This window comes from Epinephelus moara, chromosome 5 (assembly GCF_006386435.1).
Source record: "Epinephelus moara isolate mb chromosome 5, YSFRI_EMoa_1.0, whole genome shotgun sequence".
NCBI classification, from domain to species: domain Eukaryota; kingdom Metazoa; phylum Chordata; class Actinopteri; order Perciformes; family Serranidae; genus Epinephelus; species Epinephelus moara.
The window spans coordinates 9,301,113-9,327,201 of NC_065510.1; the positions used below are offsets into that span (position 1 = coordinate 9,301,113).

General features: G+C 42.4%; 2 protein-coding genes across 3 annotated transcripts in view; one reads left to right on the top strand and one right to left on the bottom strand.

The window, feature by feature from the left end:
- Window positions 1-1,787: 1,787 nt before the first annotated feature.
- On the top strand, window positions 1,788-6,908 carry tmx2b (thioredoxin-related transmembrane protein 2b). Its single transcript, XM_050043521.1, has 8 exons — window positions 1,788-2,109; window positions 3,191-3,251; window positions 3,362-3,475; window positions 4,262-4,338; window positions 4,444-4,550; window positions 4,647-4,712; window positions 4,889-5,018; window positions 5,250-6,908. Exons 1-8 carry the CDS (start codon window positions 1,921-1,923, stop codon window positions 5,427-5,429), a joined length of 924 nt encoding a protein of 307 aa, XP_049899478.1. The 5' UTR covers window positions 1,788-1,920; the 3' UTR covers window positions 5,430-6,908.
- Window positions 6,909-8,164: 1,256 nt separating this feature from the next.
- zdhhc5a (zinc finger DHHC-type palmitoyltransferase 5a) overlaps window positions 8,165-26,089 on the bottom strand; it is a 33,090-nt gene continuing 15,165 nt past the window's right edge. Inside the window, exons 4-12 of one of the 2 annotated variants that reach the window (XM_050043520.1) lie at window positions 25,720-25,877; window positions 23,794-23,966; window positions 23,391-23,493; window positions 21,901-21,992; window positions 21,399-21,525; window positions 20,590-20,698; window positions 20,336-20,445; window positions 15,684-16,831; window positions 8,165-12,899 (exon numbers count right to left, since the gene is read on the bottom strand). In XM_050043520.1, coding sequence (XP_049899477.1) covers window positions 12,665-12,899; window positions 15,684-16,831; window positions 20,336-20,445; window positions 20,590-20,698; window positions 21,399-21,525; window positions 21,901-21,992; window positions 23,391-23,493; window positions 23,794-23,966; window positions 25,720-25,877 — 2,255 coding nt within the window. In that variant the 3' untranslated portion in view covers window positions 8,165-12,664. Of the gene's footprint in view, window positions 12,900-15,530; window positions 16,832-20,335; window positions 20,446-20,589; window positions 20,699-21,398; window positions 21,526-21,900; window positions 21,993-23,390; window positions 23,494-23,793; window positions 23,967-25,719; window positions 25,878-26,089 lie in introns of both variants that reach the window. The other variant, XR_007569892.1, reaches the window with a different exon arrangement.

The following is a 26,089-nucleotide window of genomic DNA, read 5'->3' on the forward strand; positions in this document are numbered from 1 at the left end:
AAATACTCAAAATGGCTTCTGTGGTAGTTAAAATTGGTGTCACCAGGACCACATTTTGCTATGATGGGGCACACACACACACACACACACACACACACACACACACAAAGACTCATGAGGTGAAAACATTACTAGCTGTCGTGACACTGTTCTTTGTGAAATCCACACATGTAGGCGATGACCTCATGAACTCAAAATCAACATAATATCCGGATGAATCACGCAGGGTGATGTCACTACAAAGCAAACAGCAGAGATGTTCCTACTACATGCTTGTGCTGCATTCAAGTGAGATGGGAAAACTGGGATAAGAAATAGATGCACTCCCACGTTGCGTTTGAAGTCACCCACACCTCATGATGGAGGTTTTCACTTGGTTTTACATCAAACTAAACATTCTTAAGGAAAATACAGTCCAATTCCAACTTGAGACATGGGATTCTACTTATACTGCAGTTGAAATGACTCCCTAGTGACTGACGATATTGTTGTCTGAAGGCCAAAGACCTCACACAACATATCTGCATACTGGGGTTCCCTAAATAGCCTTGGAATGGCATGAATCAGGTATGACTAAAGTAAGACTCCTGTGGATTCAATGAGCTCAGCTGTAATCCTGTGTGATGATGTTTGTCCTCATAGTAACCATTTCACTGTGGTGAAACCATTTGATGAGTAGGTACTGGAGTGGGTGTGGATGAGGGGCCCTAATTTGGAAAATTTGGCCCTTTTCCCCTTAATTCCTGAAGGCTGGCCTGAGTGCCTGTCTCTCAAAGGTGTCTAAAAGGACAGGTGTCTATGTTGAGTCCTCTTATACAATGTTAAAGTCTGTGTCAAAGGCATATATCTTTATAATCCTGATTTGTAAGACAGACCTATGGATTTGGGTTTTTATTATCTACTATGCTTAACCACATTTACACTAAAAAAAAATTCTCATCGTCTTATTTCTCTTCCTGGGCCAGGGCGTAACATTTTCTCCAATATGCCGGGCTTTTAGGGGCCGTGTGTCATGGGGCATACTGGTAGCCAAAGTTTAAGAGAGTTATTGTCCTCTCTCATGGTATTCATAGGGCATCACATGATCACAGGATCTACACTCTCATGTTTAAAAACATAACTGTGAAGACAAAAGATGATGTCACCAATGTAATGCAGGCAACATATACAGGTGAACTTCACTCCTACATTCATCACAGGTAGGCTAATTTTATCACAAATAAACCTGGTTATTATCTCTGATTCATTTTTCTCCGTTTCCCCCCAAATTAACTAAAATACACCTTACCTTAAATTAAATCTGTCCTCAAACCCTTGATGTCAAATTCTAATCACGCTTGCAATGGGGCAGGTATTTCATTATATCACAATTGACCAATCAGCAGCGACCTGTTCTCTGCGCTGACCAATCAGCGCCCGTTATAGCACATTCGTCCTGATTGACCTCCGCACCTCTTTCCGCCCCTTTAAATCAGGTTTTCTATACAATTTAGCCGACCGCAAACTGCAAAGTCAAAGCAAGCTACCAAGAGTTAATCACAGTTATACCGGATGTTATGTCATTCACCTTCACATTAAAAGCGTATGTATGTGAAGATGAGTGACAAAACGCGCCCGTGGGTGTAAAGAATTACAAAAATGTATCAATTATGTATAGCTATATTGTATTCACTTCAAATACACTTAGACATACGATAAAACACATTTCAAAGTCACACGGTGCGGGCCATATAATCATAAATGTGTTTTACTTTTAACATCTAAACCGGAAGTTGTATTTCCGGCTACTTTCACCCCGTCCAACGCTAAGCTAGCTAACGGTGAGCCATTCATAGCGAGCTAACTGCCTCATCACTGGCTACCTCGGATCTTTCGAGGTTCATTACCGGTGTTAGTTGTAGTGCGACAGTTTAATAGAAAATGGCTCTGCTAACGCCGTTATTTGCTTTCTTGTACCACCTGCCGCAGGTGTACAAATGGTTGCTGAAGCCCTACTATGTAGCTTCTCTCTTCATGTCCATAGCCTTTCTAGCTGTCCGCAAGACGCCTGGCATCTGCGACCACCTTTCCACACAGCGAGAGGACGGCAACTCCTGCGACTTCGACTGGGTCCGTAGAAAATGCTAGAAAGTCACAAATTGCTGGTCAAGGGTTTTGTATCGATTAGCCAACGTTAGCTAGCTGGTCAGTGGATCGCTGGGCAGGATGACAGCAAAGGCTAGGTGACATTAGCTGCTCTTAGCTATAGGGAGGGAATGATAGGCCAAACCACGGTCAAGAAACTGTACATTTATACTGTTTTGCTCATTGGCTGAGATAACAAATGTCAAAACGTAATTTAAAAGTCACTTTAATTAGCTAAGGTATTTATATTAAATACGGCACACTTGGACTCTAAAACCAGCGGTTATTTAAATACAGAAATAACTTAAGGCTAGTCACAGTAACGGTACGCCTTTTAGTATTAGCTAGCTAACGTTAGCGAAATTACTGACGTTCTCCATCGTCAATAAGCAACAGGAGTACAAGGAGACACAGCGCAGGAGAGTATAGGTATCAAGGTTTTTCATAAAAACAAAAGCCAAGTCGTGTATTTACTGTTTGCCGAATTTCACAGTGTATCCTCACTTAACTGTCAAAAGTCGGTTATCTCACTCTATAACATGAATCTGCCTTGACAAGCAAAATGTCTTAAAACTCATTTATAGATTAAGAGAGCATTGACCGGAGGATCTAACATGTTATGCTGCAGAAACCTGGGCTTGATATAGTATTGTCTCATTAACACTGTAGCTCATTGAAGGCCCAGGGAGATGCTTGCCTGTTATTGTAAGCACACCTGCTGCAACTCTGAAGGTCTCCCTTCAAACTTCCTGCATCCGTGCTCTGTTGAGTGTACTGTAAGTTTGTATTAGGTGTTTTTTTCTTCTTTAATGCCTGCAACCCACAGCTGATTTAAATATATACAGCATTTTTCAGTATTAATATAATATATCAGCAAGGAGATATTGCCTCCAAGCTCCCTGTCACCAGGCTCACACATTAGACAATTAAATACGCTGTCACAAAATGTAAAATTAATAGGTAGTCTGATATCATGGTGTCCTACAGTGACCTAAATGCTGTCAATATAAACAGACTGGTTAACACAGCTGGCTGTAGTTAAGACAAGTCATGTTTGTGTTCTCAGAGGGAGGTGGAGATCCTCATGTTCCTCAGCGCCATCGTCATGATGAAGAACAGACGAGCGAGTGAGTAAATGTTGTGTTTTTGGTTTGGTTCTGAATTAATTCCTGGGCAGAGCATGATTCTCTTATAGTCAGATATGAAACACATTTTTTTTTTTGCTTTTTTATGTCAGTAACTGTGGAGCAGCATGTGGGCAACATCATCCTGTTCAGCAAAGTGGCCAACGTCATCCTGTTCTTCAGACTGGACATCAGGATGGGACTGCTCTACCTGACACTTTGCATAGGTCAGTCCAACTTTTACACGCATACATCAGCTGACACTTCTGTTTTCCTGTTGTGTGAATTCAAATGTCAAAAACTAGGGTCTGGCGTGATTTGTCAGATGTGGATTAAAGTTTGGTGACATGATAGGTACATTTTTCTTATTGTTAATAAATCCAATTTAAAAGACCAAAACCAACAGTGACTGTTTCTACTTACAAGTATTGTGTGTGTATCAAAGCCTGAACAGAGTCCCGCATCAGGTCGGGTAGATGACCCACAAAAAAGAAGATTTGCGCGAGTTATTTAGTCTTAATTTTATTTCTAGGTCATTTCTGGGTAAAACAAATGAGAAAGTTTGGGACCCACCTGCCATGTTGGAATTGGTCGAACAGTAAATTAAGCACCACCCACCGGCTGGAGCAAACGTTATCATTTTACAGCTAAACAGTACACAAAAGATGTTTCTGTAAATATTTGAGGTGAGAAACAGGCAATGCAGTTACAGAATCTTGATTCATATTTGATCAGCGCCGCCTGGTTTGATAGTTTGACCACAGTTCATGAGCTGTAATTGACACAATTCTCAGATGCATTGAAGACTCCTCAGCTCTGATTGTTTTTTTTCCCGTGACCTGTGGTAAATTCCAGCAAATGGTGTTAGAATGGAGGACTGGATTGGGAGGAGGACCCTGATATTTTTTCAAAGACTCATGTGCTTTAGTGTGGATGTAGTGATAGTTTTAGTAAATATTAATAAACCTTATTTTTATAGCAGTTACCAACCGTATCCTCCATTGTTATTTCAGTGTTTTTGATGACCTGTAAGCCTCCTCTTTACATGGGACCAGAGTACATCAAGTACTTCAGCGACAAAACCATTGACGTGAGTAATAATGGTAGAATATGCAGTAGCAGTTTGTCCATTACCAGGAAAAAATATCTGTACAATTTCTTTTTAATCATAAATCAAAACTGCTTGTGTGTCCAGGACGAGCTGGACAGAGACACTCGTGTGACGTGGATCGTTGAGTTTTTCGCTAACTGGTCTCCAGAGTGCCAGTCCTTTGCTTCTGTCTATGCTGATCTGTCCCTCAAGTAAGACTCCGTCAACCCACTCAGTAGAAGTAGAAAGTACACTCGGTGACATTAACAAAAGTAGTTTAAGTTTCTTTTTCGTTCTTGTGTTTTCAGGTATAACTGTTCTGGTCTCAAGTTTGGTAAAGTGGACATCGGACGTTACGGAGAGGTCTCCAAAAAGTAAGGAATTTTATTTCTTTTTGTAAATTCTCTTTTGTCTTTAAAGAGTAATTAATTTTCTGGGGTTTAATTACTCTTAAAGAAGTTTGTGTCATGCATTGATGGGCATTATTTTGTCAGTGACGACTGACTAGACATTTGAATATGTCTTGTATGGATTTCATTTTGCTCTGTAGGTATAAGGTGTCTACGTCCCCACTTTCCAAGCAGCTTCCCTCCTTAGTGCTGTTTCAGGGAGGGAAGGAGGTGATGCGGCGCCCTCAGGTAGACAAGAAGGGCAGAGCCGTATCCTGGAGCTTCACTGAGGTGAGACTGGACAGTGCACTGCAGATCTGTGACTGTTAATTAGAAAATACAGGGCTTATGTCGACAGTAATAGTTGCAGTTTACACCTTAATATCAGCTTTTCCCATCAAGTGTTTTCTCCTAAAGGTGTTGTGTTCATGCCAAATACTGGACAGATTAGATTTTTTAGCACTTAAAGGGTCATATTCAAATTAACTCCCATCAATAACAGTCTCTGTCTCTCCCCACCAGGAGAACATCATCCGAGAGTTCAACCTGAATGAACTCTACCAGAAATCCAAGAAGCTCAACAAGACCAAAGGAGACAAGGTCAGCCAATCCCAGTTCCCACCAGTCCCCGAGGAGGACGAGCCCGAGCAGCAAGGAGCCGGCGCAGAGGAGGTGGAGTCTGAATCCAAGAAGGACAAATAAGATGGTTTGAATCACTCAGCTTTCACTCCTGGATGGAACTGGTGGGTCCAGGTCAGCTCCTCCTCCTCCTCCTCCTCCTCCTCCTCCTCCTCCACCACCTCTTCTTCCCTCTCCTCTTCAAAGTGTTCAGTTTGTTCACTCGTGAACCAGAACAGGGCTGGTATTGCTGTGGATCATCGTGAGAATGAAACAACCTCAGTACGTCTGCCTCTCCCCGGCACCATTTAACACTAAACCCTGTTAAACCCAATAATTCAACACTGGGGCAGCTGCAGTGACCTCAGTCGGTTTCCCCTCTATAACAGAACAAAGAGAACAAGTGTAGACTTTAGCAGAGGAGCGAACTGGGATGCAGTAAACCAGCTTTTTGAGGAGGTTGTAATGCTAAAACCAGCCCAGTGTATCAGTGTAAGGCCTGGAAATGTGCTGTGCAGGGTTATTAGAGTCTACACTGCACATTTCTGATGGTTAAAGCTGTGAAGTCTGAGTGACTGCTAATCTAGGAGTCGGTTCCTACTAATGAACAGAAAGGGAGCAGTGAATGTGATGCCTCTTTGTTGTTTTAGATTTTTTATGCAACTAATTAAATTAAATTAGAGTAGATTAGATTTTTTAAAAATCATTCTATGAATAACTGTAAATTTATGTAAACTAAGTTATAACTCAGTGGCTGTTTTGACATAGAATTCCTTTGCAGTGTTAAACGGTACATTCAGGTTCCTGGTAGTTTTGGTTTGAGAGAGAAATACAATACAGGAGCGCTTGTTTAACATCAACGCATCTGCATGAGTCTACTGGTGTTACTCAAGTTTACCAATACTTTGACAGCATCCCTGTGCATACCTATGGACCTGAACGTGTGCTCATGTACAGACCGAGCTCAAGTACGGTCATTCCATCAATTTCAGTTTATTTTACAGACTCCAGCTCTCCTTTGTGTTGTTGCTTTTTTTATTCAGTGTCTGTGCCTCTCAGAGAGAGATGAACATGACTGTCTTCAGCTCTCAGCAATGCCTTCGTGGCTAACGTGGGACACATTTTCTTCTTTCAAAACACTTCCAGATTTTGTTTCTTTGACTGTTCTTATGCTGAGACGAAGATTAAACAAGTGTTTTTTGTGGCATTTGGTTTAATTTTCCAACGTTATTTCCTGCTCGTTATGAACATTCCTGATCAGGATTTTGACCTTTTTTTTCCTTTGTAGTAGTTAACTGGTAAACATATGCACACATACTGTTTAAATTTGCTTTTTGAAGACACTGTGAGTTTATTTCTTTAATGATTCTGTTATTACTAAAACTTGTTTTGTACTGTACACTCCTTGTGACATTGATTTGACCTTACGTTGCATTTTATTTGAGCTGCATTCCAAGGCTTGTATGTATATTTGCTCCTGTACATGAACGGAGACATCTGCTGAAAAGACCTCAAAGGTCTGGCCTGTTTTGTTATTCATGCAATAAAACAATGTGCACATGAGGCGTTTCAGTGCAGCTTTTTTTCCTTCAGATAAATATTAGTCACTCTTCTTGGAAACCTTTAGTTGAGACTTGTTGTGCAAGTGTTTGTGTCTTTGGATTACTTTGTACTAGGGAGGTTACACTGATGTGGTTACACAGTGAACTGTATATACAGTGCACTCAAAGTATTTAGACCCCATGTTATGTTGCAGTCTTGTGCCAAAATCATTTAACTTTCCCTCACTCAGTACCCCATAATGACAAAGCCAAAACACGATTTTAAGACTGACTTGAGTATTCTGGCCTCATCTTCATGGACACAGGTGTTTTTCTCAGTCTTTTTTCCTCTTGACATTCATACAAAATCAAACGTTCAATATTATCGTTTCTAGTCTTGGCTCGTGCAAATAGTGAAGTTCAAGGATATCAACATTGTTAACAACCAATAGCTGAAGAATATGTGCAAATTCGATTGTACGTTTTTCCACATTGAGTCAGTCTACTACTCACTTTCATTACATGTGCATTTTGTTCATGATTTCCCACTAAAGTGGAAGCTGGTGAAGAAGCAGGTTATGTCATTCCCTGCCTTAGAAACCATTTTACAGTCTGAAGTCCTCAGCAGCAGGGTTCCACCCACATTGTTTTAAGATAGAAGCCTGCTAGATTTATTTTGTACTGAAGCTGAGGGTTGACATATTTTGCACAATGTTCAGTATCTCTAATATGACCACAGAAAGGATTCATTGTCATTTAAATTCCTCCTGACACGTCTCAGCCTTCACGTGCATCAACGTTGGGTGTGCAAGTCATCTACTTGGCTGGATTGGACCCTTTGGTGGGCTGTATGTTTGACACCCTTGCGTTAGAGAGTGAACATGGAGGGAGCTCTGGGGAGGTACAGGAATGCGACCAAGTGTTGGTTCTCTTGTACTGTGGGAAAGGAGGAGAAAGTGGAAGAGATGTGACATAAACAAGAGTCGGTGTTCAATTTCGTGTGTGTTTGATCCACCAACCGGCACTTATCTTAGTGAGAAGACTTGGTAATGGTTTGCGTCTTAATTCCACTGGTCTCCTCCCACTAAGTCACTTAGTGACCCTGCAAGATCTTCAGTCTTTGGAAAATCTTACACAGTAAAAACCCACATTGTCTTTATATGTGAGAGAGTTTAGTATTTTCAAAGTCTGTAAGTGTATGGCAGGCATTACCTTCATCTGTCAGTGCACTGCTGTGTCATATTGGAAAACCCTTGAAAGTGAAAAAAGAAACTATGTTCCACCTCTTTGTTTTAAGTTTATTATCAATCTTCCAGTCCCGCACCACATCCATCCATCCATCCATCCATCCATCCATCCATCCACATGCGCGCGCACATACATACACACACACACATAATAAGCTGTACAGTACACATATTTGTCATGTCTCTGATTTCAATCTGTTCCCCTCTCCAAATCAAACACACAAGCAAAGAAGCCTGCCAAAGCTGTGCTTGCTAACCAACAGCCCACTGTCTTCATCTACCGTCCATTCAAACAAAGACATGTCCTCACATTACAGGATACTCTTCCTGTTTAGATCTCTCTGTGCTTCATTTATTTTACTATCACTGGTTCTATCATTTCCAACCATGAGTGATGTGGTCTTGTGTTTGTGTCCCAGACTGCATTAAGACAACATGGCCAAAAAGGTGACAAGTTAAAAGTCATACTTAGGCCCACTTGTGTCATTACAAAGTGATGACATAGTTGCAAAGCACTACATAACGTCACTAACCAACAACTGATAAACACGTTGTCCTTCAATGTGTTGCAACAGTTAGCTCGTTCCAGCTAACAGGTAGGAGCCATGAAACAAAATGGCTGGTGTAATTAGTTTCAAGGTGAGACTTAGGGCCCGCTCACACCTGCCTCGTTGGGTTCGGACTTTTGGGGATTTCAGTTTGATCTGAAAATTACAGGTGTGAAACCTTCTTGACCAGGGTCCGGACCAAACAGCCAAACCTTGAGAGATGGTCTCAGTCTGGATCAAACTGAACTGTAGTTCGGTTTGTTTCTGGGGTCAAAACATTTTTTGGATGGTGGGGACGACTTTCTAAAGAGTTGGTTGGAAAAACTCACAAAAACTCAGACATCTTTAAATATTTTTTGAGGATGAAAGGGAGGGGATACGAGATCATGGATAGGCTTGTGTGCAAAGTAATCAATGTCAAGTATAGGGGGACGCAGCTCACATAGGACATAGGTATGTCATGAATAGTTGTTGCAATTTAAAACCAAATCTAACCGGATCAAACATATTCAGTTCAACAAAAACGCAAACCTTGGCTCAGACTTGCAGGTGTGAAAAGGCCCTTAGTGAACACTGTAGATTTTTTCCACAGCTGAATCCAGGTTTAACTGGTGCAACAAAGTGTTGGACTTGATCCTGTACAGCTCTCGGATACATTTGATGCTCTAAGTGTTTTGAATTTGAATGTGAAATCTTCAGCAAGAAATGGACAGCTAATGTATAGCGGGGAAAGAAAGACTTGGTGCACTGTTTTACAAGTGTCCACTACATCATCATCACAACTTCTTTTTAAACCATTTAACACATTTTCTCAGACGAGGAGCCTCATTTATGTTTTAGCGTAATTCTAAAACCATTTCCCAGGGAGCTAAAATAAAATTATTTGGAGACCAGAAGGAATTTTACACAAGTTAATAGACGGAGTATTGGGATCACTGGCTTATTATTGAAGCCGTAACACTATCATAGAACAGAGATCATTTCCATGTGGAGTTTGTTTAAGTAACTGACTGAAAACTGAAGATCTTAAAAATAAGGCGTCTGGTCTGAGAGTTTGTAACTGAACTGTGGAGCTTCAAGCAAAATCAATCTGAAGGGCTGCTTTAATCTTTTTAACATGGTTTTAAATCTTAATCCCTCCTTCGCATCAATATTTAAAAACGTTCCATTTATCAATAGCTATATTTCCATATAAATTCATATAAAACAATTTCAAATTAAATAGGTGACATAAAAAAAAAAAACACTTTCATTTTCAAGGCAATTGCTCGAGGAATGAATTTTCTAGAAAAGCCGACTTTGTCTTAAAGACCCCATTAACGACAAAAGGCCAAAACATGATTTCCTTGTTCACTTTAGTTTCCTCACTTCCTGTTTTGTTCAAACAGACATGGTCCACAGCCAAACACAGTGGCCTATAGTGGCTAGTAGTAATAGTAGTGCATGCTGCAGTCCAGTATGAACGCCACTTAAAAAAAGAAAAGAAAAAAAAAAAATCCACATTTAAAATCACATCATCCTGTACAAACATGGAATCATATTCACATCTAGGAAAAAAAAACAATAAATGAATCAAAGAAAACAGGGAATCAGCTTTTTTTTTTTTCCTCAATGTCACATTTTTCATCCCTCCATTAAAAGGCAAGTCAATTCACACAGCGACGTCCATCGAAAAGTTCATGTGTGTTCCTTCCAGCCACTGGTAGATTGTCACAAGTCCAGAATAGATCCTAATAATTGCTTGAGTGTTGGCTGACTGGAAGGCTGTGAATGAGACGACGGCCTCGAGGAGAGTGACAGCAGGTTGCAGGGATTCTGCCTGGGCTGCGTTACTGACTCCGTGCATCACACAAACACCACCTGTGTTCTTGGTCCACTGACTCCCTCCATTTGGTGGATGCTGTTATTTAAAGTAGGGTTTAACTGACAACTGGGGTCATAATTTGTACTAAAGGAATACTCCACCTACAAAATAATCATTTGTATACCAATTACTCATCGCGTTGAATTTGTGAAGAAAACTTTTTCTAGCACGTCTTAGTCGGGAATGGAGAATCCAAAAAAGACAAACACTCTTTACGACTTGAAGTAAATAGGAATTGCGTTTTACAGCAAAACTATATAAAACATCTGTTTACAAACTCTCACACAACTCGTGCAGTATAATCCAAGTCTCACTGATCCAGTTGTGTGCTCAGAACTTCCCGAACACATGCTTTTTTGCTAAAATTGTTACACAACGCCAACAAGTAGTGTGCCCTGAGCGTGCCTGAGCATTGAGTGCATATGAGCTTCATCAAGTAGAATTCAAACACACCTGTCCAGGCACACTACTCAGCTACTACTGTGTTTTAAACCATGTTTTAGCATGGAGCAATGGATGTGTTGAGGAAGTACTGAGCATACAAATGGATGAATGAGACTTGGATTATATTGCACGAGTTGTGTGAGAGTTTGTAAAGAAATATGCTGATACAGGTTGGCTGTTCAGGTGCTGCGTCAAACCATCGTAGTGACGAGGGAGCTGAGCCGAAAGGTAAGGTTAGGCTCTCAATTTACCGGTCCATCTATGTTCCAGCCCTCACCTATGGTCAAGAGTTCTGGGTAGTGACTGATAGAATGAGACGGATATATGTGACTGAAATGAGTTTCTGTGTAAGGTGTCTGGGTTCAGCGTAAGAGATATGGTAAGGAGTTCGGACATCCAGAGGGAGCTCGGAGTAGAGCTGCTGCTTCTTCATGTCGAAATGAGCCAGCTGAGGTGGTTCAGGCATCTGATCAGGATGCCACCTTGGCATCTCCCATTAGAGGTTTTCCAGGCACATCCAACTGGTAGGAGACCCAGCGGTAAAGCCAGAACACACTGGAGGGATTATGTGTCTCATCTGGCCTGAGAAGCCTCGGGATCCCTCAGGAGGAGTTAGAAAGTGTTTCCGGAGAGAGGGACGTCTGGAGCTAGGCCTGCTGCCCCTGCACCCTGGCTCCATGCATGGATGTGGTTAAATGTTGACCGTAATTACTTTAATTCACCGACAGTGTTTGCCTTTTGATTCTCCATTGCCCATGGAGGCAAGCGAGAAAAACAGTTTTCTTCATAAGTTCAAGGTAACGCTGTGAGTAACTGATATACAAATGGTCATTTTGCGGGGGAAGTATTCCTTTAAAAACGAGCTATGACTTGATCTTATATGACTGATCACACATTTAGTTTACACTTAACTGGTTGTCTATGGGAAGCCCTTAACTTTAAATGGATTCTACTTTGATTTTGATCGGGTTCCACAGACTGTGCATAAATGTGTTCACTATTATAACCATCATTATCATCATCATGGTGTTTTTTTTTTTTTTAATGTTCTAAAAGTGAAACTGGTGAAATGTTAAAATATCAAACATCTGCACCAATTTTTACCTAAATGCAGCTTCAGTGCAAAAGTGCTGATTCCAACCTTTGTAAACCTGCAGTCGTCAAACCCTAATCCAGAGCTCATCGGTGACCCCGGTGTGGATCACACTCCTCACCCTGGCAGTGGTGATGCCTTGCGCTGCTATACTTGTATAATGTAACACCCAGACCTGACAATGCCAGTGCCTCCTGCTACCTACTGAGCTACAGTAAGGATAAAACCCACAGAAATGAGCCAAACTGGGGTTCCTGTTTGGTCCAGTGAGATCCCGAAAAAGTAGTCTTTTATAGCCCAGTGCCAGAAAGTCAGTGCAGGTCTTCTCATTTTACCAGCAGAGATATCGAAGTGAATGTCTGGAGGCCAGACAGTCCAGCAGAGTTTATCTGCACGGTCAATCGGCCAGCGAGGAGTGAGATCTGGACAAAATGGTTCAACTCATCCTCAGATGTCCAGGTCTGCAGTCAGTCAGTGGCTTGTTGCATTATGAAAAATCCAAATCTCTCCCTAAAAGGCAGAAGGAGATGGCAGTATCTCCTCTTCGTCTCATTGGTCGTCAAGCAGGAGGCTGGTTGCCACTCAGACAGAAATCTCGTAGGTGGTGCCCCCAACGCCCGTTACCTTCTTCACCCCGCCACCCTGAGGCTTGTGGGCGGGACTCTGCACCAATGCCGAGCTGGGATAGGCCACTCCGGGCCGGGCGGACACGCTGACTGGGTGAGAGGGGGAGGAAGGGGCGGAGCAGGAGGAAGTGGAGGAGAAGGGCTGGCCGCCGTTGGTCCGACTCAGAGGTTTCATCTGGATCAGCTCATCCCTGGTTTTTAGAAAAACACAAAGTGGATCAGCGTCACAAATCAGGACAGGAGGTCAATGACACTAAGCAGTTTTTAACACTTAATTTCAAACAGCTTGCTCACTCTCGCTATACATAAGACATAACTAAAGGTCTGAACTAGCCTTAACTTTTGTCTTTTCTTTTAGCTCTGATCTAGTCTGAGTTCACACTGACTTCTTACAAACAAATTGAGAGGAGTAAACATGAAGTCAGTAGTTGAGAGTGACATTAACAATGGAGTGGTTTGTGCTAAACTGGAAACTGAACAGGAGAAGCCTGCAGGACTGTCTCACACACACAGTACAGTTGTCAGGTAAACATTGTTGGTGACAGCTTGTATCTCAGTATGAAGGTTGAAGCATTCATGTTAGACTAACAGTCGACTGGGAATTTTTGCGATGCTGGAGAAACGATCATAAGCACATTTTCCTTTAACAGTTGGTTAATCTGTGAACTAGAATACATGCGGCATTCAAACTCTACACAGTCCATTTCATTTAGTCGTCAAGGTCACAATGAAGATATCACAATGAGGCGTTCCTGTGATCAGAGAGCCACAGCGGTAGAACTAAACCCATGCAGCTGTGGAGTACGGTGAGCAGGATGGAAAAGCAACGGGGATGCTAGACAGCACAGAGACGCACATGTCAGAAGATGAAGCAGTCTAACTATGGTCATGCAAAAGTTTGACTGTGCCTCGGTGTAACTAAAATGAGAAGAACTAAACTAAAATACAAGAAGGTTGGATCACCAGTCCGAGGAGCTTCATCTCGAGCTACATCAGATATAATTGCCTATTTTTATATGTTACATTTGTTACTTTTGCATGCCCTGAATTAATGTTTTTGTACGTCTTTATTCATAAATTGACATATTCTAACACCAGGGTTCCCACACCTTTTTTCCCCCAATGAATTTTCAAAAGTTTTCCATAACACTTCACCCCATTTCTGACTTAACTGAAGTAATTAAAAATAGGTTTACCTATATTTAGCGTTACAGCCAGGAATTATTAACCATGCACTTCCCAAGCATTTACAAATAAACAAAGTGCTAGTGCTCACTAACTTCATCTGCTCATTTGACATTCCTGCTGCTAACTAGCTGCATATGCCGATAGACCAGACTGGCACATACTGGTACTTAGCAAAACGTCAAGGCCACGCCCTTTAGGGAAACATAAAAGCAAAAATGCTACTGATGTCAATGCAATTTGACATGTTTGGATTATAATTTTGACAAGTTTCTATGCATTTATTTCTTGTTAAATGTCTATAGTTTTTTTGTGACCTTGCCTGAACCTGAGCGTTCACGAGACCTTAATAATTAAAGGTTGATCATCGTCATGCCGCTTCAGTCTTTCAAAGTGGATCAATGACCCAATACAGTGGCTGGATATTACAGATATCCGGTTGGATACCTGGGGTCTCATTAAGAAAACTATGCGTAGGATCCATACTAAAAAAGTACGTAAGAACAAAAGCCAAAAAATGGTGTGCACCAAATTTTTTCCGATAATTTCTACAACCAGGCTTTCACCTCACCATCTGCATCACCAATTTCCTGTCTCCAAAATGTTAATAAGCATGGGTCAAAGTTTCTTCCATCAAGTCTGTTTTTAAAGATCACAACTTTTGTGTGAGATGGCGTACCCAGGCCTCGTTTTGTGCGTACCCAGTGTTTATAAATGAGACCCCTGGTGATTAAATGAAATATGTGTATTTGATTTAATCACCAGGGGTCTGTAGGCTAAGTGTTGTCTGTAAATAAGCAACCTGTTAATAGCCAACTGTTTCATCTACAGGCTGAGATTGGGCTGCTTTACTGTATTACTGTATAGCTGCAGCCTCCCAATCAAGCAGCTGTCCATCAGTAGTAACTGTCACTGGCATCGTTTAGCGCTTTACTACACTGACGGTGAATATTCACATATCTACTGTGCCTCAAATCTGATCGTGTAAGGATTAGTTAAGCTGCTATGCATCAGCTTTTTAACATTGTCCTGTTTCTCTCCTGATGTGACGGCGCATTTCTTTCCCCCTACAGGGAACATGACCTTGGTGATGACGTGATGCTGGTCTTTGTGTATCACGTGATACTAGTGATGTTTCAATGGTCACGTAGTGCAGTGCTAGATTTTAAAATTAGTAATACAAGGAACATATTTGGCATAACAAAGTAAAAGTGTTTGGGGATTTCAAAACAATGTATGTTCTTGGGAACATTCTGTTACTTCCAAACCGTTTCCAGGCCTGGAAAATATTTTTTTTTGATTGCATAACTTCTCCAGGAATTTCATAGCCGTGGGAACCCTGTAACACTAAAACTGCCTGCTGAGTATGGTAGTATACACTTTTCCGTTTTTCTACTCTTGTTATCATTACACTGCTGCATCACGTTGAAGATGTGTAATATTATTTTTGTGCCTTTCACATCGGCACACGTTTCATGTCGTGGTATGGATACAGATGTGTCTGCTAAAGGTGCTGGCACAAAATAATATGCCGATCAAACAGAAGGTGGTTATAATGCAGAGGCCGAGGACATACAGGCAGACCACAACAGCATCACACATGTAACAGTGAGACACAGAAAGAAGGAAGAACTCACAGGAAGTCTGGCAGGAGGAGGAGGAGGAGAGAAGGGAAGAGGAGGAGGAGGAGGAGCAGTCAATCAGGTAGTCAGGTTTTCAGGCGGGCAGGTGGTTTGTTCAGGGTTAACAGCAAACCAATCGTCCTGACAAAAGGCGAAATTCATACTCACTTCGGCGCTTGTATTCCTCCTCCTCCTCCTCCCATCCCTCCACTTCCTCCTCCTCCTACCCCCGCCGCGTTCGCTCCGGCTGACGCAGAAGCCTTTCGGACCAGCCGGTACTGCATTTCGGCGGCAGCGGCACTCGAGTAAGAGAGCGACTTGCCCAGAGGTGGGGGGTGCGGGGAGCGGGGAGGGTGGGTCGTGGAGGTGGAGGAGGATCCCAGTGGGGTGTCAGTGGAGCGGGTGCGGTAGGGATAAGCGTGGTGGGGTGGTGCATGAGGGGCAGAGAAGCGGGGAGGGCGGGAGGTAGAGGAAGAGGAAGAGGAGTGGTGGTGGTGATGATGGGCGTGGTGGTGGTGGTGATGGTGGTGGTGATGATGGTGTGGGGGAGGCGGGGCAGAGGAGGAAGGGGGAGCAGAGGCCTGACTGGCGGACTGGGGGTGAGCGCCGGAGTGGGGCTCGCCTAGCAGGCGCTCCCTCTCTGGAGGAGGTGGTGGGGAGGAGGACGTGGAAGAGGAGGAGCGATGGAGGAAGGAGTGATGGTGGTGGTGGTGGGTGGAGGAGCGGTGGTAGTGATGGGGCGACTGGGAGGACTGGGAGTGCATCTCAGAATCTCTCTGTTGTGACGACAGGAAGGGGGAGCTGTAGCCGCCTGCTGCCGGCGTGCAGGGTCTCCCAGAGGAAACCTCGGGGGCTGCCGAACCCGCTGCCACCCCTTTGTCGAACTCGTCACCACCTGCCAGTAAGCTGTCATACGACAGGCTCCCATTGCGGGATGGGTGGTGAGGCGGGGGTGTCTGATTGGCTAAGCTCTTGAAGCTGGCTGAGGTGGTGGTTGCCTCGGAGACGTGGACGGCGCCTGCTGAGGTGTGCGTGGAGCTGGAAGATCGTGACGCCACTCCCGATAGGACCGTAGGGTCGGAGAAGGAGGGGTATGAGCGTCCGCCGAGGGAGTAGCCAGGGATGCCCCCTCCCCCCGCCTCTCTCCCTCCCTCTCTCCTCTCCCCACCTTCTCCCCCTCCCACTCTGTCAGACGAAGTGTCCCTCCGGTCCAGGCTGGGCTGGGAGCGGAAACCAGGCTGCTGACTGGCCTGAAGGAGGGAGGAGGTGGAGGAGGAGGAGTCCCTGGCACTGCCAACACTCTCCCCTCGACTTAACTGGAGGAGGCAGGAGGAGGAGGAGGAGGAGGAGAGAGAGGAGGGAAGGTGAAGGAGAGAGGGGGCAGCAGGAGGGAAAAGAAACAAGAAGAAGCTGAGCAAATAAGAGTAGAGAGCCACACGGGAGTTTCACCATGAATTCCTGCTGCACTGAAACTCCCTCTAGTGTTCACATCCTGACACAACACCTCAACTGCCAATGTGTCTTTGCCACACAGGAAGTTGTCTCTTTTTAGGTCAGCACTGATATTATTGGTCTTAAACTTCCTATAACCCTGTTTGTTAGATACTCAACGTGTTTACTTGATAATATCACCACTCAATGCTAAAATAAAGGAAGGCCACAGAGAACTAAAGGGCTGACAATATGATGATAATAATACAATAAGGGTGAAAATATTCTACATTTAGCGTGCTGATATTGATATTATAGGTGGGCCTCCATCCACAGCAGTACTGTCTGCTTCTCCAAACTAGGGGACAGCTGACCACCATCTAATACAAGTAATACACTGACCATGGATAAGTACCTCATACAGCCCCACTTTAAGAAATCCAAACTATCCCTTTAAGACGTTATAATAAATTTAATAAAAAAGAAAATACTGTCCGAACTTGAACAGGAACAACGAACAGAATTAATTTTGTTGGTACTTTTATCCACCTTATTCTCAGCCCCCATGATATCTTGCGTGAATTATGGGTGCAACTACTGGAACCAGCATTTTCCAATGGTAACAACTTGCTTACAGTATGCTAATCTTCTCTAAACTCTATTTATTTATATAGCACTTTTCATGCAAACATGCAGCCCAAAGTGCTTCACATGGCAAAACGTGGAACACACCACCTGTTACAGCTCAAATGGGATTATGTTATCATACCTCTGCCATCTCTGACAGCAATCTCAAAGCATTGTTTTTTCCTTTTTAACCAATGACAGTAACAATTAGCTTGCCTTGCTACATTAACATGGCCCAAGCTAGCTTATGGTAAATGTATACTCCTTCTTAAAATGATTTCTGATGACTTATTAAGGGATACTAACACATTCGGCAAACATTGAACAGCTCCATGTAAAGTGAACAAATGTGATGTTTCCCCGCTAATCCTCCGCTCGTCTGTGTTAACGACACAGTTTACATTTTTTTTAACTTCTGATTTATTGAAATTTGTTCTGAGCGAAACATGATGCTGAATTTAGCAGCAGACTTCAGTAATAGTAATATAAAGTATTAGTAAAAGAAATAACTTTTGGCGTTCATGTGATACAAAGGAAGTGCAGTAAATCAGTAGCACATTCTCAGCCCTAATGACTAAATACATATTTTAAGGTGTGTTGCCGAGTTTATTTTATAACGAGCAATTTTCTAATGCAGGTTGAAAATGAAGTCAGACGGGGAAAGACGGGGTTATCGTGTACTGACGTTGAGTGACGGACCTGTCAATGTAGGAGTCATTCTCTTCTGCAAATTCTGATTTAAGACTTTTTTGCTATGTCTTGTGAAACTTATTTGGTTTTTATTTCTCATATCAACGGTACCGTTGGCAACAGGAACAATCCCTTTTTGTTCTGGTTACGTGTTCAACACACAGTTGCTGAAGACAAATATTTAGCTTAGAGTGGTTATTAGTCGTTACAGACACGGACAGTGCAACAGGTACCAGAGCTCCGCAAAGACATTTTAGAAAATGCTAAGTTAACATTAGTAAAATAATAAATCACTCTTTACTAAATTGAAAGCAAATTACTTTTGAAAAGAACAAGTGCTGGCAGGTAGCCACTAAGATTAGCCACTGGGACTAACTATAGACAATATATGGGACTGACTAGCTCACTTCTGCTATCTCACTGGAAGTTGCGCCCATAATCATTTCTACAGTAGTGCCCTCAGGAATAAGGTGGATTTAGATTTGTTACTGAGATTACACTTTATATTCACGCCCTGCTTCTACCTCCAAAAGCCCACAATACAGGAAAAGAGGAAGAGTTCTTCCCCTTTGACTTTTTTTCTCCAGATTAACTCAGGTGACAACAGCATGAAACACCAACATTAGATATCAAATTGTATTTATAGGACAATACTGACACTTCATATTAAAATATGGAAGTAAATTTGAGCCTTTAATACTGTGCCTGAGCTACAAGGGAACTCTGGGGGAATCTACAGGAAACACATTTCTAATCAGGGAGAAATGAAGGAGAATCAAAATAATATGTGAGTGCTGGACTGACACGACAGGGAGGATATGGACCAGACATGGGTGCAAATACTGAGTAGATCCAACTTATCCGTACCAAATTAGGTGTATTCGTGTACAATTTAAATACAAAAATAACTTTCTTTCTCAGCCTTATACTTCTGTTTTACTTTTTCTGTCCAGTCATGCCAAGACAGATCAATCTAGTCACTAACCATTTTAAATGTATCCAAACAGTATTTCGCCCACGTCCAGGGCAAACAGAAAGGGGCAGGAAACAAAGTTACGAGTGGAGATAAGAGGGGGAAAAAAATGCTTTTAGAACAATCACTTACTGATACTGATCAACAGAAAGCCACTGAGAAACCAAACCCAGATGACCGACAGGAAATCAAAAGGAAAAAACAAACAAAAATGGAGATGCATTAGACTGAAATTGAAGAGATAAAAGAAGCAGAAGCAGGGACAAATGAAAAAAAAAAAACTTCTCACAAACAGACACACACACACACACACACACACACACACACCATACATGCACTTTCTAAATTTGAGTGTCCTCGAAACTTTTTTTGTGCATTACTACAAGGATTATAGTTACTGCAGATTTGGAGTCCACCTGCTTGGTTAATATGTCCAGTGAGTAAAACTTCCACAGTCCAGGCTATCAGACTGATAGCCCAGGTTACAACACTGGGACTGGCTCCCTCCACTGCATCACTTATAAATTCTCTTTCCCTAAAATTCAATGCCTTCAAAAGACTTTTAAGGATCCGCTGGAACTCTGTGCATACTCTTGAGAACTGTGTGATCTTTCAAAGTTTCTCTTGCTTGTGTGCTTGTCCTTGTCTCTCTCTGTCCCTCTACGTGTGCTCGTTTTTGTTCTCCGTCCTGTGTGAAGTCTTTCCTCTTCCCAGGTCTCCATGGTGAAGAGGAGGTCCTGTGTTTCAGGTCCTGTGCGTTTGGTGGCACCTTAAGTTGCTTGACTTCCTCCAGGATCCATTTTCCTCATACGTTTACAATCTATCTGTAATTTTGTTGTTCTTATTGTCCATACTGTAGTTTTATTATTAAGGTACACACGATCTATTGCATATCTGTTCATCTAGGGAGAGGGATCCCCTCTCAGTTGCTTTTCCTGATATTTCTTACATTTTTTCCCTATTAAAGTGTTTTTGGGGACTTTGAGGAGTGAGTGTCTGAGATTGTGATTTGTGATATTGGGCGTTAAAGGAAAAAACTGTCTTGACTGTGCTTGTATATCACCTGGCTGTCTTTCCTGTGTGTTTATGTGTGCATTACCTGGTTGGCGTAAGCATGTGTGAGCGCTGTGTGGTTCTTGCCGGGGCTGTAGGTGGGCCTGTATTTGTACATGGTGGGGGTGGGAGGGGCTTTGTTCAGTAGACTGCACTCTGCAGGAGGGTGGGAAGAGAAAGAACAAAACATATCACTGTGAGATCAGAATCCCATCAGGGTTTCATGTTAACAGGACATTAAGACAAGATGCAAATGGCCGATGGAAGTCAAGACTGTAGCAGGATGTTAGAAAACGTTACCCTCTGTGTTTCCCCTGGTGATTCCAGGGTAGCGGAGCTCTGGTTTAGGAGGAGGAGGTGGCTCAGCGTCACACGACTGGCTCTCCATCATCTCCAGACTGGACTTGGACTGGACAGAAGAGAAAAGACAGATAAGAGTCAGAGATAGAAAGTCAAAATATCATATTCAGCTGACTGAAATATAGGTGTTGTTATCGATCCCTATAGTGTATGTATGTACAGACAGGTGACCGAAAAACCTGACTAAATAAGTGGAGACACTTCGTACATGAAAATGATGTGACTCATATATCCAAAAAAAACGTATGAAATGGCTGAATGTTACATTAACCATCTTTTTAAGTTGCTCTGTGGGGTGTAGCTGTTACGGTTATTACAAACCAGTGATAGATCGATAAATTGATGGATAAATATGACAAAATAGAAGAATGGAAGTATTTTTTAACACTGCTTCAACTATAGAATAATTGAAAATTCACCCCTTCTTGGCTATGATGATTAAAAACAGTCAAAGACTCTGAGACCCCGTTGAAACAGACTCGTGTGTTTTTGTACCCGGGTTACGAAGCGTCACAGCCAGTCTGGGCTGATACATGTGGCTGTCTTGCCGTTACTGATGTGACCTTAGAGGATTTCTGCAAACAGTTTTTAAACCTCTTGCTGCCATCTGGACCTTCCCATAAGAAAAACTTACCAAGTGCAGATCTGAATGAGAAGCGCAGCATCCTTACATAACAGGTTTACAAACAAGCGAAAGCAATTCTGTTTTTTCTTTACCTCGTGTCCGAGTCAAACAGAATGATTCTTACCCGGTGCAGGTCTCCCTGTATACCGTTGTCCAGGATCTTTGCAGCCAGCTGGGCCTCAGTCAGCTGTGGCCGCAGAAAGGGAGGCTGCACACAGACACTCTGCACACACTTCTTTCTGCCCAGATACCTGCAGAGAGCACAGAGACAGTGAGTGTCCCCATCATAAAGGCCGACCACACGTACACTGTTAGTACACGCTTTCTTTCGAATGCAGCAGTAAACTAACTGAGCACTGAAATATGCTATTTATCATCTGTGCAGTTTTTAAATGTCAAAGAATACTTGCAAATACTCCTGGCAATCACAGTTACTCCCTTAAATTGTGGTCTTTGGACGCTTTAGGTCAATGTTATTTTGTTATATAGCATATGCTCAAGCATGTTGATAGGTTTTGAGTGGAGACATGCCTTTGAAATGTTATGTAATGCCTTGAAATGTACAGCAAACCAGAGAGAGTAGTGGTTAAAAAAAAAAAAGAAACAAAAGGTTAAAAAAAATGCACCTGGGTGCTTGTGAGCTGCAGAGGACATGGGAGACATTCTTCCAACAGCCATTGGTGAAAGGGTTAACACCCCCTCTGAACTTCCCTGTTACCTGGAGAAAGAAAAAGAGACACCAACAGAGGCATTCAAAACATGAAAGGGAGGGTGAATACAGTATAAAAGGATGTTTAGTAACACGTCACTACTACCAAAAAACATCCATATTAATACAGTATGATTTAAGGCATTAACTGTTTCTCTATATTGTTCTAAATAACGTCACTTATACTGAAATCTATTTAATATTTGAGCACTGAGAAAACGGCTTCATTTGTGGCAAGTAGTGCAACTCTCCACCTGCTGCCAACAGTTTTAAAATGATGTTTTAAATGCGCTTGGGTCAAGTGGCCCCTAGGTGGGGACTGACCCACACTCACAATGTGAAGTGCCCAGAGTGTGGGAAAACAACAATCTGCATGTCCAGAGCCAAATGCTATTTGCAGAGTACTGCTGTCATCATTTGTTCATAGTTGGCAAAGGTCTGTATTTCTTTTAAAGAAGGTGGTTACAGCGGTCACCATGAATAACTGGATTATTTTCTACAAAATGAATGTGAAAGTCTGTCTTTTGAAGTAAAAAAATTAGATTAAACAACTCGATGGACACCAAGTGTGAGATATTGTTATAAACCAAACCTCTGGTGAAAAATAATCAGATCTAATGTGAAGTGGATCTCCAGGAAAAACTGGTTAACTGCCATCTTGTCAGAGAAGAGTGTTTTTGGCCACCCGTGTGATGGTTCCTGGTTTAATCCCAGCTTTCAGGCACTCAAACTTGCTGCATTTATGCTAACATGGTGAAGCTGGAGGTACTCATCAGAGCAAACGTAGCTACCTAAAGGACAGGTATGAGCCCAGTTGGATTATCACCTGTGTTAAATTTAGGAATGTGCGTGGTTAGTCGACTCAATTAAATGTTGCTACCCTTGCTATTCCACACCAGAAATATTTGTCAGTTAAACTTATTAAGATGCCCAGAGGTAAATGGGAGGGGCTTTGGATTGGCATGTGAGATTAACCAGCGACTCTGATAAACTGCTCTCCTTCTCTTTCATACACGTGCACTCTAAGACTCGCATGCATGTTTGTGTGCCCAGTAAATCTCGGCAGCTGTACACGGACGCGTAAAGTATGAAACCTTAACACACACTTGCACTGGCTGGATGTCTTCTCACTAGGCTGAATGAGAGAGGAGCTTTGGCTTGACACTAGTTTGGTGAATGGGAGAGCCTGAGAAGCCTGGATGTGGGTGTGTGTCTTAATGTACGTGCACACTCATGCATGAGAGTTATTGTGTGTGTGAGTGAGTGTGTGTTGCAAAACAGTGCATTGTGTGATATTGTCTTGTGTGTAGTAAATGTTGTTTCTTCCATCTAAAAATGCCACTGTTTGTAAGATGTCCTACTGTACATGACACTGGTGCACACGTACTGAAACACTGCGTATCCCACCTGTTCATTGGTCGTCCTGCCTCTGGCCACAAGCACTATGTGGAAACCAGTAAGACCAGCAACAGGGATGAAGAACAGGCCTGCAACACACATTACAGCCAGCCTGGGAGCACAGGGGGGTCAAGGAATATTTTAAGAGACCGGATTAAACAGACTACCAAAAACTGGACTGATAAAATTTGTTTAAGGCAGTTAGCTTTTTCTCAAGTCAAAAAAAAGACAAGTTTCATTACTTGTCTCAGAGTGTTGAGTGAAATCCTCCCACACCACACTGAAATGAATCCTCAGTACATCTCATAGCTGAAGCCAAGGAGGAACTTCAGCTTTTGCCAAGGTGGACAAAATTGTGACTGAACAGATTGGATAGGACAAAAATACATGGGGAAAGCTCTGTAAAGGATACGTGACGATGGCATGCAGGCGGTCGATGTTCTGGCGATGGTAGAGGACAAAAAGCAGGCCGAAGCCAAACACGGCCATGATGTGGGCCGTCAGAGACAGGAGGAAGAGGAAAAAGTAGCGGTAGTTCCTCCTGCCGATGCAGTTGTTCACCCAGGGACAGTGGTGGTCGAAGTCCTGCATTATGAGGGTTAAAAGACACTGTGGTGAGAAAAACAGTAATGACATTTGTCTGTACTCTCTTCTACATCTCTTTCACCATTGTCCTCTGTAGTGAACTGCTCAGGCACGGTAACCAATCGATTTTATTGGTAATTGAGTGAGGCTACTGCTGCATTAACTGGATTAGCTGCGCCCGCAGTCTCAAGCGGTGACCTTCAGAAAAAACAACATTCAGTGGGGATTATAATTTATTGTTATTAATCTATCAGAAATTGGTCACAGGTCCAGAAAAAAAACTGTCACTCGGTCAAGATCTGGACCGCAGTCCTTCATATGGTGATGCCTGTCCTTTGCTATTAACATTAAAATACCTTTGACTCTTTCACACTACATGAGCTACAGTCTGCAGCCAATCTCCACAACTTAATCTCAATTACAACTCAACTGAGGGTGCCTATATTCTACCACCATATTCTAACCCCAATAATACTTTGTGTGAATTATGGGCTCAGCTTTTGATTATCTCTGTTACCAAACTGGCTTCTGTGAGAGCTAGCAGTGTTCTTACAGAGGTTTTCCTTTATCTTACAGATTTCTGGGAGATAAATGTTGTGGCAACACCTTAAACAGATTAATTTGATCATACATTTGACTTCTGCTACAGAGGGAAGGGAGGCTAATGAAGAAGTGACCATGGATAATGTACAGTAGCATATTTAGCTTCTTTATTGAGTCAGAAGAGATACTTTAGCATTCCTTATTTTTCATGGACTACTTAATCCTAATAATGGAAGTCCTGGTTGAAAACTATGAAGCTGATACTCTTAAGGAGAAACCTGACTTTTTGGAGACTGTCTGTCTCGTGTCCTTTTGTGTGGATTTAGTGACAGTTTATTATCATTCCCAGAAATCCCTAAGAAAAGGTAAGACACCCAAAGAAGACAGCTACCTCTCACAGTGAAAGGAGACATCGAAAGTTGCACACATACTTCACACAAGGTATCCTGGAGCCAGGAATAATGTGGATTGTAATCATTTATTGTTGTTATCTCAGTCTGGTGATGCAGTGTGGGCTTTTTCCACATCAAACTGCACTTTCAACTCTATTATCCTGCAACCATTAAGCAAAATTGAAAACAATAAGAGAAGACGTGGACTAAAAGACAGGCACAAGCACTTGTTTTGATGTGTTCATCATGGTGCCAAGATCAAAATAGGTCACATTCATTGACTCCTATACCAGTACGAAAAAGGTCTAAAGATGTCCCAAGTTGATCTGAAAGACTGTTAGAGTCTTTAATGGGTGGGCATCAGGTATATATTAACCAAACGCACTTTGGGTATGCTTGCTGTCACAGGAAAGTATACCTTCAAGTGAGTCTGCAGAAAGTCTTTTTGTCTATCACAGAAACATTATACGGATGTGTAATGCATCTAAAGTGCTGCTGCTGGTTGCATTTAAGCATCAGTTTTTGTTGATTCAAAGGATGAAGGGAGCCTGTCCAATGTCTTACCACAACAGATCAACACTGATTCTCTCCTCTCCACCAGAAACCATTAAAAGGAAAGCTGTGTTTCAGGAGACCGAGTATATCTAAACTGGATTTACATATTTTAAGGTAGGCCTACGTCAGGCTAAGTGTGCATGACGCAGCTTTCATTTTGTCTTCCACTTTTCCATCTTGCTATCATTTATTCAGAGATGGTGTACATGAATAATGTCCTAATTTATTACAAGTAAAAGGTGAATGTGTGAGTGTGTGCACACCTCGACACAGTTGTCACAGACGGAGCAGTGGGAGCACCGTGGCGGCCTGTAGAAGCGACAGGTTGAGCACCACTTCATCCTGACCTGGATCCCTCTGATTTCCACAGTCTTGTAGAGGGGAGCACGAAAATCGTCCTCCTTGTCCTCGTCCTCTTCGGCTGCAGGGGGCGTGAACAGAAGACACACACATGATGACACACACACTCAAAACCCTGAAATTTAACAAAATGAACATTTGAGCCCTGGCATCAAAAGACATACACACATTAACTTCTTAAAATACCCGACCATCGAACAAATGTTTGACACATTTTTGTACCATTTCTCATTAAAAACTTGGCACAAGACCAAACAGTTCACATGTTCAATA